The sequence below is a fragment of the Centruroides vittatus genome, unplaced genomic scaffold, assembly GCF_030686945.1.
Source record: "Centruroides vittatus isolate TY-2023 unplaced genomic scaffold, ASM3068694v2 contig_1229, whole genome shotgun sequence".
In the NCBI taxonomy this organism is placed as follows: domain Eukaryota; kingdom Metazoa; phylum Arthropoda; class Arachnida; order Scorpiones; family Buthidae; genus Centruroides; species Centruroides vittatus.
The window spans coordinates 288,613-302,419 of NW_027120790.1; the positions used below are offsets into that span (position 1 = coordinate 288,613).

At 35.2% G+C, this 13,807-nt stretch overlaps 1 protein-coding gene and 1 pseudogene across 2 annotated transcripts in view; both read right to left on the reverse strand.

The window, feature by feature from the left end:
• Positions 1 to 9,968, reverse strand: part of LOC136987783 (armadillo repeat-containing protein 8-like) — a 51,540-nt gene extending 41,572 nt beyond the window's left edge. For both annotated transcript variants that reach the window (XM_067285556.1, XM_067285547.1), the window contains exon 1: positions 9,792 to 9,968. In XM_067285556.1, the coding sequence (XP_067141657.1) occupies positions 9,792 to 9,818 (27 nt within the window). In that variant the 5' untranslated portion in view covers positions 9,819 to 9,968. The remainder of the gene's footprint in view (positions 1 to 9,791) is intronic.
• Positions 9,969 to 11,048: 1,080 nt separating this feature from the next.
• On the reverse strand, positions 11,049 to 11,785 carry LOC136987663 (nucleosome assembly protein 1-like 1; annotated as a pseudogene).
• Between the last annotated feature and the right edge of the window lie 2,022 nt (positions 11,786 to 13,807).

The window sequence follows — 13,807 nt, forward strand, 5'->3', positions numbered from 1 at the left end:
ATACTTTTCCTTTAATAATAGAGTCATACCAATCATCTATTAACTGCTTTCAGAGGAAAAACTTTTGAATTGAAATAACATGACTTCCAGTGTAAACCAGAAGTTCATATATAGTCAATAGGCCCCCTGTCCCTAAGGTTTCCATATCTGGTCCCGGATTTCATCTATTTAACTCAGTGTTCCACAAAGTGTGTGCCACGGCACACTGGTGTACTGTGGTCAATAGTTGGTGTGCCGCAGAAAAATGTCAAGTTTTGTGAAGATAATGCACCTACACATAGCTGAGAGTTATGCGAGCAAAGCGCTTCATTGCGCGAGGAGTGGGACAGCCCACCCGCGTGCTGCATGCATGCGCATGTCAATGTGATATTGTAACGCTGCACCCTGCTTAGTCATCGTTGTCATGCGCTTTTGTAAACTGAAACAAATCACTTTTTGCCAGTAACTAGCCGCTAGTTTGTGATTGTGTCATCGCAAACGTAATTGACTTTTTTTATTACAAATAAATAGACTCTAATACATGTATGTGTATATAATGGATAAATTCCTTAAACGTACCACAAGTTTGTCAAGTGAAACTAATGATTCCCAAGAAGCAGAGTCAACAAAGAAAAAGCCTAAGCTTGTTAATTGAAAATATGATGAGAACTACGTACGTTATAGCTTTATATATTGCAGAGAGAAATCATGCCCAATCCCAAAATGTCTTGTTTGTGGAGAAACTTTGGGTAATAATTCGATGGTGCCCAGTAAACTTTTACAACATTTAACTACTAAACACCTATTGGTGGCTCAAAAAGACAAAGCCTTTTTCAACATTTGAAAGACCAGTCTAAGAAACAGGTAACTCTCATGAGTTTGTCTTTCAAAACATCAGACAAAGTGCAGAAAGCAAGCTATGTGATCGCTAATATGCTTGTTAAATCCAAGAATATCCTTATTCTCTCACTGAAACTTTAATTTTACCTGTCTGCAAAGAAGTTGTCAAGATTATGATTAGCCAAGAAGCCGCTAAGGAAATCGAAAAAATACCTGCGTCAGCAGATATGATCTCACATCAAATTAATGATATTTCTAGAGACATTCAATCAACGTTAATTGAAAAATTAAGACTTGGTGGAGTTTTTGCGCTACAAGTCGACGAGGCTACTGATATCAGTGGTCACGCGCATCTCATATCAAATGTGAGGTACACTGATGAATATGAAATAAGAGGACTTTTTATTTTGTCTGCCACTACCTGGTTATACCACTGCAGAAGAAATATTCAAAGTAACAGAGCAGTACTTCAGTGAGCATAATTTGGAATGGTACAACTGCATAAGCATTTGCACAGATGGAGCAGCAGCTATGACGGGAAAAATTAGGGGATTTATAACCAGGGTTTCTGAAAAAAACCCTAATATTAAAAATGTACATTGCTTTTTACACAGGGAAGCACTGATGGCGAAGTCTCTGCCTGATGAATTGTTGTCTGTCCTACAAGTCGTCAAAATTATCAATTACATCAAGTCGCGACCGCCGAACTCTTGTCTGTTTAATGCAGTGTCAGGAAATGGGAGCAGATCATCAGTCACTTTTGTTTCATACAGAAGTACGATGGCTTTCTTGCTGAAAAGGGCTTTCTCAAATTTACGAGCTAAAAAATGAGACCCAGACATTTTTAGAGGCCCAGGGTTCAGATTTTGCTTCTCTGTTTAAAAGAGAAGAATGGATAGCAAAACTCGCATATCTGGCAGATATATATGCCAATTTAAATGAGCTCAACAAAAACTGCAAAGCAGGAATTTTAATATTTTAACCTTATCGGACAAGATTGAAAGCTTTCGTGCTAAGTTGGTGTTATGGATCAGCCAAGCTACCAATGGTAGTAATGAAATGTTCCCAAATGTCATGGCTGGCAATTCAGAAAAAAGTGCAGGCTTTGATAGTGAAACACTTGGAGCTATTAGGAGAAAAAATGAACTCTCATTTTCCTAAGTGTGACCTCCAACTTATGGACTGGGTACAAAATCCATTCTCAGATAGCATTTCCATTGGACACCTACCAATAAACAAGCAGGAAGAATTCATGGAGCTAAAAACTGATCGGACATTAAAACTAAAATTTTCCGAAACAGAGCTAGCACATTTTTGGCTGCATATAAAAAATGAGTATCCACTGCTTTCAAAGTGTGCTATTGCAATTCTCTTACCATTTGCCACGACCTACTTATGCAAATTGGGGTTTTCAACTCTCACTACTATTAAATCAAGAAAAAGAGAATGCCTGAGGACGATCGACCAAGAGATGAGAACAGTCTTATCAACGATTGTTCCAAATTTTGATCACCTGTGCTCAGTTAAGCAAGCTCACATTTCTCATTAAACATTATACTGATTTTTATAATAAATAAATATTAAATAAACATTGGTTTTTTCTTTGGTGTACCTCTAAAATTTCTTGATTTGGTAGGTGTACTTTGAACACAAAAAGTTTGCAGAACACTGATTTAACTCCATTCTTGAGATTAAGGAAAGACGGACAGCAGTGGGAATTTACAGGTCTATAATTTTTTCAAATTACAGCTGTGACAATTGTAATATTAAATCTATTGATAAATTTAAATTATTGCAATATAGTATATTTTATTTCAGACTGCTTCACAATATATTTAAAAATTTTACTACATAGTTAGTTTTACAAAAAAATAATGAATTACATATACATAATAAAATAATATATAATTTTATTATAGTAAAAATCAAAATTATTTTTGTTCTATTAGAATTATTTTCAAGTTAAAGAATAAAAGTTGTTTGATATCAATTTTATATGTTTAAGACTCCCACTGTAAATTTTTAATCTAAATTATTATTGATTGAAAATTAGAAATATTGATTTCAAGTAAGAAAAAGTGAGATCATACAATAATCTTGAATGAAAGTAGCTTAAATATTTAATGTAGCAAGACTAATATCTAACTTATGTGAATACAATAAAATGCTTTTATAGCAAACACCAGTGTAACAAATTTGTTTGCAATCATCAGTCTCCCATTAATTTACTATACAGCCCAATGTAAAAATGTTTTAGTTTAATACATATCACAACAAAACTTTCAGTTTAACATAATAAAAGTTATGCTGCTGCTACTTTATGCATCAGCTTTTTTTTTTCATTTGATGGTTATCATTTCCCCTTACGGGGAACAGAGTCATCCTTGTGCTGCTAATGCAGCACAGAACATTTCATTTATTTAGCTTCAATAAATCTAACTTACAAGTTAGCATACAAAGATTGAAAAAACACTTAGGATATTTACAATGCTCTTGTCTTACTTATACAAGATAGTACTGGCCACCTGCCGGTATGTAGACCAGGGATATGGCTTGTCTCCCTAGCCTTTACATCAGTATTTTCCTCGCAAAAGTCCTGAGGTCCTGAGCAAGGTTTTTGTCCCTTATCATGTTATAAAGTTTCAGATTAGGTATTTTGTTGTGTTGCTGATGTAGTATTAATATCTCCATTCTCTCTCTTTCGAATTTGCAGCAGTTCAGGAGTATGTGAGTATCTCCTCTCCACAGTTGCAAGCTGCGGTCTGTAGTCTACCAATACTCTTTAGGTATTCACTACTACTACTACAATGTCTGGTATATATTTGTCAGTTTATGTAATTAACTGGAAGCCAACACAGGCCTTTAGTATGTTCTTCTATGCTTGGCAAGAGCCAAAACATGTGCCTTTCTTTGTTTGAATATGTCCATCTATCTTGCCATTCTGTATTTGTTTCTTCTCTTATCATCTTTTTAATTCCCGAAATAGGGATTTTACTTTGAACCACTCACCATGTGTGCTGCTTCTTTGGCCAATAGATCTGCTCGTTCATTACCTTCTATGACACTATGGGCCTTTATCCATCTGACTTTTATGTTTATGTTACTTCTGTCTATCATGTTCTTTATGCCATTGTATTTGTATCAGCAAATTGCTGTAATGTGCTGATCACTGACCTACTGTTTGAGTTCACTATAATTAGGCCAGTTGTCTAGGCCAAGATTGCCCATTGGACTGCTCTCTCTATTGCATACAGTTCAGCTTGATAAACTGAGCATTGGTCCTTTAATCTGTACTTTCCTTCATAGATCTGTCTTCCGTTTTGCATTGTCAAAAAGGCTGCTCCCACTCCTTTGTCCACCTTCAAACCATCTGTGTACAGTTCAACTTCACCTCTCTCGCTATCATCAGCTATATTAATCCTCTACGTTCGTATGGTTTGGGCAGCATTAGTGAGGTGGGTTTTAAATCAATGTCTGCTTCCGTATATTCTATTCCACCTTTTCTTATGTTGTACTCCTTTCTACAATAGTAGAAAGTAGCTTGTTCCTTTAATAATATCAAATCGATTGGCGGGGTTCCTGTTATTACTAGTATTGCATTCGTTGATGTAGTACAGAATGCTCTCATTATCCTCAGTAGTGCACACCTTTGTGCACTGTATAATTTCCTCCTGATAATGTCTTTTTCAGCTGCCAGGTGCCAGGTGGCCACTGCATAGGTAATCCTTGGAATAAGGGTTCCTTTGTATATTATTTCAATGGCCTCCCTGTTCAGCCCCATGTTTCCTTGGCCACCCTCACAAGGGCATTGAACATATTAATACTTGTTTCTACTTGTTATTGTATGAGGAGGCCATGTTAGTCTGTTGTCTAATATAACTCCTAGGTATTGGAACTGCTTCTCTATTTTTATGCTTTCACTTCTCATTCTAATCGTGGGAGTTCTCTTATAGAACTTCCACAATTAGAGGTGTTTGACCTTTTCTGAATATAATTGCCCTTGTTTTCTTTGCATTGAAGGAGAGCTTCAGTTTTTCACCTTCACTTTCCCAACCACACTGCTACCAGTTCTTTCTATCCCTCACTGAGGGTTCACACCATAAATTATCACTGTATCATCAGTTTATGCCAGCTCCAGAATGCCTGGCCCTTTCTCTGTACTCTGGAACTAATCGTATACTAGGTTCCAAAACAGTGGCCTGGAATTGGATCCCTGAGGGCATCATCTGTTTGGGTCTATGCTGACCTTTGTGTTATTTGAACAATAAGTTATTCTTCTGTTGTGGAGTTAGTCCTTGACCATATAATAGATGTTTTCTGGGCATTCAGCTTCTCTTAGCATCTGTAGTATAAGGGGCCACCACACGTGGTCAAATGCCCCTTTAATGTTGAGGCTTATACCGCAACAATACTTATCATCAATTAGTATCTGTTCAATACCTTTCACTGCTTTGCAGATAATGTCATCAGTATATCTATTTGGGAGAAACCTGTATTGTTTTACACTTAAGAAATGGTTTATTGTGATATGTGCCATAATCCTTTGGCTGATCAAAAGTCAAGGACTTTGCCGAGCATTGGTAAGAGGCTTATCAGCTGTAGCTCTTCGCTACGCTTTTATCTAATTTGGCCTGTTTAGGAATAATTACTAACTTTGCCTCCTCCCATATTGATGGAAAGAACCTAAATTAAAGGCATAGCATCAACTGTTTATTCAAGACAATAATTTATGATCAAAGTTTACTGCCTTGAGTCTGCTCCAGTTTTCCACTATGGCCAATTCAAAATTTGTCAAAAATGGTTGTCTCTCTGATCCCATATCTTACTAGCCAGCATTTGTGACAGGTAAAAATTTATTTTAACAAACTAAATTATGTATGATTACCATGGTTAGCTGGTTAATGGGTTCATTCTGCCTTACCAGTAATGTTTCCCAGATAAATTTTTGTTTTTGATCAAATACACATTTCTATTAATATGACATCTTTCCAATGTAGGGTATAACCATTTTCTCAAACAAAAGTTTAAATTACATGTCTGTGCAGACACCTTCACAAGTCTGTTGTGTCATTAAGGTCCAAAATATATACCAGAACTTAGTCAAAACATGTTGCCACTCTCATCTCTGCTATAATGGCTATAACTTCTAATATCCCATCAAACATAAGCAAGATGTTAATTTTGTTGTAGCATATTTTAAAACAACACAACTAAAATGAGGTTTCCAGCTCTTCCTACACATCTCATGTTATTAAGAAATTTTGTATAGACAATAATTTAAGAATCATAGTAACAGAACAATTTGTGATTTGGAACAATGGTATAGTAAGAACATCCTATTTTAATTATAGAATGAATGACTTTCTCCTAAAAATGTAAAAATTGCCATCTGTTACATCATGATGCACCTCAGAGCTTACTATATAAAACCAGTAGGATTATTAAAGCCCAAGCTGCTATCACATTCAGTATCCGACTCAAGACTGTCTCTGAATACATCTTGTCCCAAATGGTATTTTTTTTTTTTAAAATTAAGATCTACAAAAGCAACTGGCCTCTGAGACCATCAGTTAACAAAACAACATATCCCATACATAATTTAGAGAAAGCTTTGTCAAAGTTTCTTTGGAATATCTTAGATTAATACCTTTTTGCATGCACATCGTCCAAGGATAGGGAAAAAATGATTTTTGCTAATTTAGTGATTGTTGATTGTCTTCAGTTTTAAAAGATTGTTATATCTTTGTTCCCTTCTGTCACTACATTTGAGATGACAATGCTTACCAAAATGTTGCAAATAAACAAAGGCTTCCCACTGCATGTCATTCTATGGCTTAGGAATGTGAATGAGTTTATTGTTGACAATAATTATTTTGTGTTCAATAATATTCATTCATAGCAATAGGGTCTCCCAATGGGTTTTCCTTTGTCTTCAGTGTTGGCAAAAATACTGAAGAAAAAGAGTGCCATTGTGGAGATGTTCTTAGGCCGTGGACATAGAAGTCATCTCCAGCCAGTGCCGTATTTAACCAAGTAAGGTTATATCTAAATTAATATATCTCTGGAAACAAAGACTAGCTTATGGTCTGGGTGGCATAATTGGCAAGTGCACCACATAGTAAGCAGATGTTGTAGGTTCAAGCCCCACCTCAGATCAGTTCTTTTATTTCAGAAGGTTCTAAATTTATTTAATAATTTATTTAAATTATAATTATTAATTTAGTTAAGAGATGGTGCCTAACATCTACCTCTACTAACAAATTGCTTTATATCAATCATTTAATTAACCAAATTATAGCCCAATACTTAAGACGATTGTTGGTAATTCATTACATACTCATCAGGCTTAGAGATGTTTATTACTTATGTTGTGCATAGAAAAAAAATCCCTAGCAACTACAGGGCAGAGAAAAAAAATGAAAAAGTTACAAACATAAATTGTCAATTTGTTGGAATTTCCTATATCATTTTAAAAATAGAAATTTGTTCTGGCCTAACGAGAAATATTAGAAAAACTGATTTTAAAACTTCTTTATTCTCAAAGTGTAAGAGATTTTCATTATTTAATAACTATCTGGCACATGATGTCAAGAGAGAAGCAATGCACACTAAATGTGAGGATACTGTTTCTCTCCTCTAATATAGATTTCTTCAATCAAGAGCTTTTTAATCACTTAAGCCCTGGTCACACTATGCGATTTCCAGCCACGCAGGTGACTGCAACTGCAACAAGTGCGAGTTGCCAGCGTCTTCTCGTGGTCACACAATGTTCATTGACGTTGCAACTCGAAATGTGTGACCCTATAATAAACCAATAAAATTACAGTAGCTTGTTTTTGTCTATTTTCGTGAGTTTACATTCTACTTCAGATTATTTACAGAATTTTAGCTGCTTTTCTTATTAAAATAGCATAGCAAGCAGTTCCTTTTCTGAAATGAATAAAAGAAAAAAGGTAATAATTTTGTTAGAGCTGGCGAGAATACATGAAGAGAAAAATAAGAAAAATCGTTCATGCTGGGTTAAAACTTGGCAAAAAGAAAATCAACGGGCTAAACAATCGTGCTTTCACCAGCTGATGAATGAATTAAGGCTTTCGGATGCCAAAGGTTATAGAAGATATATCCGTATGAATATAATTTATACTTATATATAATTTAGGCAAAATGTTTCATAGTTTGGCATATCAATCTAGAGTGGCCCATAATTCGATATCAGTCGTTATCCCAGAAGTTTTGGATGCTATTTATCAATCTTATAAAAGTTAATATTTGAGGGTAAGTGTTGTTTAGAGGAAAGCTTGAATGATTTAATTCATTTATAATCGATATATTTTTTCTTTTATATAAGCATTTATTTTATTCAATTGTATATTATTAAAAATAATCAAACTTTTTAAAATAAATTTAATAACTTTTATAAATTCAGATTTGATTTATATCAAATATATTATAGCATTTAAATGTACTGAAACTGAGTTAATGCAAATGTTATAATCAAGATATGTTGACAAATATACAACACAAAGTATGACATGGCACAAAGACGTTTTCTAGTTGGATGCGCATTTGCAACCATCATGAGTAGAACAAACTTTTTGTTTCTAGTTACAGTTGCAGTCGCACCAGTTTTCGAGGGGGGATTACTAGTTAATGGGAACAGCTGCCGCGGTTGCAGTCGCCTACGCGGCTGGAAATCGCATAGTGTGACCAAGGCTTTATGCAGCACAAAAAGCAAGTTATCCTTGGGGATACTATATATTACTATCTATGGAATTTTGGGACTGAGTATATATCTGAACTCAGGAGACCGAGACGAGTTCAACGATACCCTACTTTTGGACCAGAGATAAAAAATAAAAAAGTTATCATACTTTCTTCCGGCAATCGCGCGATGATAGGGAATTGCATCGCTCTCTCCGCATAGTCGGCCTCGCTATTGCAATCGGGAGTCGCGTCGCTTGCCGTTAAAATTGCCTTTAGTAGACGTTTCCCCTCTTTTTTTTACTTTGTTCAATAACTACTGTGAATCAATAACTAGTGACGTTTAGCACATGGCGGCGGCTCCCCTCCGGGAGGTCAGTCAAGAGCACAAACAGTCGGAACGGCCGCCACGTTTGCTGCCATAAGTAACATAAACCGAAATGGCGATTGCGCAATGATCGGAAGTTGCGTCACTCTCTCCACTCTCGTATCGCGTGTTTAACCCTACTGGAGATGACTGTAGTCCGACGTCATGGCTTGTAGACTTTACCGCAAGATGGCAGTACTAGCAACTATGGTGCCGTCTTCATGAGAGCATTAAAAAAGTATGCTAAGTGAAAAAGTATGATAACTTTTTTATTTTTCGTCTCCGGTCCAAAAACAGGGTACCGTTGAACTCGTCTCAGTCCCGATTTCCAATATATAATCAAAGTCCTAAAATTCCATAGGGGTAATCTATAGTACACCCTTATCCTTTCCCCAATTTTCACATCATACATAATCATTTTTACTATATTTTGTTGTAATGAAATTTCACTAATGAAAGTTTTTCAGTGATTCCATAATTTTGTTATATTAACATTTTACTGTATACATCAGAACGAGATTGATCTATAGTTTTTTATTGCTATGAACTCTGTCCACAATGCTGATAAAATGCCAAATTAATAAATTATAATTTGAATGAGATTCCAAGAAACTGTAAACATCTGTAAATCTGATTTGTTGGACCTTCTTTTCTTTACTAATTCATAAAATTCCTTAGTGGAAGATTCAGAAAAATCCAAAAGGAGAACTCAAATTTTAAATATTTGAATTTTTTTTTAAACCAATGGAGTTGACTTAGGCTCTTGTAGGCCCTGTGGATTCGCCCCTGAAATTATTTCATTAAATATGATCGATTATATCAGAATAATTAATTATTTACAACAGTATCAGGGGGGGAAAAAACAAAATTTTTGACAACAAAGCATCAATTAAATAGTTCTCACCATGTAAGGTTGTATAATTGGCACCATGGTAAATTCAAGTAATTTTTGAGATTCTTTTAGCAATTAGTTTGAAATTAACATTTAAATTTTCCTAATCTTCCTTTGTTAAATTCATAACACTAATATTTCACAAACGATGAGAATGCATGACTTTCTTATGCGCCACCTGGAATTCTTGGATATTTATTCTATTATAGAGATTAAAGCGCACAGTCTGCAGTTTATTTTCGAATTGCTTATAGGGAGAAAAACTCGTAATATTAATTAATGAAAAATTGGTCTTTAGAAAACCGATATTATGGTAATATGCAAACAATGTTCTCTATGATTTTTTTAAATTGGTAAAAGGCTTTTTCTTTTAACTCTTTTCGCCCTGTGGGCACTAAGAGGGCGTCTTTTTGCAAGCCCATTATGGATTCTGTCAGGCCCACAATGAGGCGGCCGGGTGGTGAGGGACGGGGTCCGACATATCCAAACGGACCACCCCCCAAAAAATTCCTGGGGATTATTTAAAACTATACGTCCCTTCTCACGCAGTTGAGGGATGAGACAATTCCACGGCGGAGTCGACGTTTTATTTGAGGCTTCTCGTCCGTCTACGTAGTCTAGTTTTAAAGACACATTATGTATGTATTGTCTGCAAAGAGGAGTATATTTTTTCTTTATTGTATTATATCATCTTGGCCTATTTTTAAAATTGATTCATTTCTGTTTGTTTTAGTTATCATTGGGTCAACATTTTCTATTTTTATCAGGGCTGTGGAGCCTGTAGGTTTTTACACGACTCCGACTCCAAATCCGATATCCGCTATTGGTCCAGATTCGACCAATCCTGTCGCGACACGAGTCGGCGATGACGTTTTACCGTGTTATACGAACACGATCGCAATTTTTTCGCCATGTTATATGAACCCGTGTTATAGAGGTGTCTACTGTATAACAAAAAAAAAAAGAAAATTAAATACTAATAACAAGTAAAACGTTCATTAAGTCCAACCCCACTCGAAATATAACACACGACTCCCTGTATCTTTTCATTCTTTGATCTTCAACCATCAAAATTTAACTAGTGTCCTTACTCACGATGTACCGTGTCAAATTTCGTTTCTTAAAATGTTTAAAACAACGAACTACATTAATGTAAAAAAGTATATAGTATATTTGATGTATTTCATTAGTATTTTTCTTTTGTTTTGTTGTTCTTCATTCAACCATTTAATTTGTTTTAAGATGTAAAACAATTTTCGTTTTATACAATTAAAATGATTCCGCCGAAAATGTTAAATCCTGGTCTGAATAGACAGACTCTTCCATTTCTTTAGTGTAATAGAATATAGCAAGTTGAATGATGTTATCTTTAATATATTGTCCAATTTCAAAGTCATCTTTCAACGAACTTGTTTTCTCCTCCGAATTTTCCTGCTTCAACGAATTGAAAAAATCAAAGAAGGAATGTTTACCAACGGTCTCGGATGTTCTTTAGGTTTCGTTATTTTTTTTAAACTGCGGTTCGAGTGATATCCTTTCGTCAGTACGGAATTACTAAAATATTCGTTAGGTTTGAAGTGGAATTCTAAGACGAAATCCAACCGATTATCCGAAACGTACTTGACGGTTACGTCTTTGAGGTGTTTCAAAACGAGTTTGTCCCGCTTGTTTATCATGGGAGACAAGACACTAGAATTCAGAAACACCGTCAATCAAAAATCCGGAATTCCCAGGTTCTCTTGACGTTCGTCCCCTTTATTTTTGTTCGATTCCATGTTTAACTTTTCTTCTTCCATTTCTTCTTTGATGTCTAAAGACGGTTTTCCGTTGATAATTTCGAACCTGATTTCGAATAATTGTTTATAAATATCCGCGTACTTCATTTCCAGCTGGTGAAGCTGCTTACAATAATTCACTTCACTATTGAAGTATCGACTTGCAGATTTCTTAGTTCCAGGATGCGATCCTTCACGTCCGGTGTTACATCCCGAAGAACATTGGACAAATAACCGCAGTCAGATTCAAAAACGTGTCACCACTACGTACGGTTGACAAAACACAAATATTTATATTAACAAATGGATATTACAAAAGTTACGATGTTCACGACAACTAGAAAACAACGATACGATGATTAAACAAGTTTCCACACAGGCACAAGTAAGAGTTCAGATAGTCACTGAATCTATAATAGGTCCGTTGGAAGAACACCTTGCGACCTTTCTTGCACAGACGTATCTGCAGTAGAGTCCTCGAGTCCTTTTTAGCACACTAGCACTTTTCAGTCCAAAGAGAGCTCCATACCCTTCCAAGTTCAAAGGGAATCTCACACTTCCCGGGCTTTGAAAAGGGAACCCGTTTCCCGCCTAAAGTTAATGCTTTTATACTCGTTGAGTTTCACGCTGATCCACCAATCAGCGCCCGATGTCTCCGTTTCGTCCAGCCAACGTACGATCATCGCTAGCCAATCGCCGATCGCCGATTTCAAAACAAACGGCGGTTTTCCCAACCGTCGTTCTTCTAACAGTCGTTCTCCAACGGACTTTGTAACAATCATCGATTTGAAATACAAAAATTACGTTATAACTGAAAAAGGCGGGAATCGCACGTCTGGGCGATTCCAGCCACGACAACCGCCAACACTTTTATCCTTTACCTTCTTATCCGACACTTGTACAGCAATCGCATCCAGCTCCATTTCCTTGCTAATCGTCGAAATATCGTGGACACGAGTACAATTTTCCTCGCTCATCGTTGACTTGTAAATTTCTTCTAAGCTTCTTTCCACTTCGAAAAGAATTGTCGCTTGAATTTAAACGTAACCGAATCTTAATGAAAATAATCTCGAAACCGGCGTTTAACCTCGGTAATAAATTGTTCGATAATAAATTGTTAAAAGTTTGGCATATAAATATTTCTGAAACAAAATATATTATTTATATATAGGCCTGTATTTTAATAAACTTGATATCAATAAAAATCCAATGACGATATATTAACGTTTCTCGATCTATTTCAGCTAGTGGCACCCCGACCACGCCTTTATTTTTACTTTTCTGTGATAAAACATTGAAAAACTGTAGTAATCCGTCAACTTTTTGATCTCTTCCCGTTTTTTTCCTGGATGTTTTCGCACTTAAATTTTCCAAAGATATGTATAAAACCCCTTACAAAATTCAGGGATAGAGCGATACAGAGGGGTTATCTGTCATTTCATTGAGTGGGGGTCAAACATAATTGATATTGACGAATAAAATTTTCATTACGGTTTTTTTTTTAAACTCGTTTCTATCTCCTAAAAATATGCCTTGTGCCTTTTTATAATATGAAAAGAAATGTTAATAAAGTCTCATAATTAGTGATTTACACAAGTAACATTTTCTAACTAAAAATTTTATAATTTGGAAGCTGCTAATATGAGATTTTTTAGATTATTAGGCTACTAGGCATTATTAAATTATAATAGTAATTCGAATATTAAAAGGAAACTAAAAGTACACATTATAATGGTTAACGTTAAATCATAACAGATCAAATAGAAAGAATGAATAATGACTTTTTACCGAAGTTTGTTTTAAAAACAGATCTGAGATCTTGTTGAAGGTGTTAATAAGAGGTAGATGAAAAGATCAAGAACACCTCAAACTTAAGTACAACTGATCCTCAGAACTAAAAAAAGGCAATAATTTAATTTTCATCTTAAATGCTATGAAACTTACTTTAAATTTTTTTTTTTTTTCGTTTTGGCACGTCGCTCTTTTCGACTACTTTCTCTGATATACAATAAATCAAAAGTCTCTAAGTATTTTGTAGAGAAGCAACGTAATTAAATAAGTTGCTATTTTGATTAAATACACTATAGTTTTAAAATATCAAAGAAGTTTCCTTTATTTTGAATGTATACATGCATTTATTTATATTTAGTTTATATAAAAGCTTGATAATTGTGTTTAATAATCAGCGCCGTAACTAGCCTTTTATGCGCCCGATGCGAGCATCTGTAACTACACCCCAAAACTATGATCCAA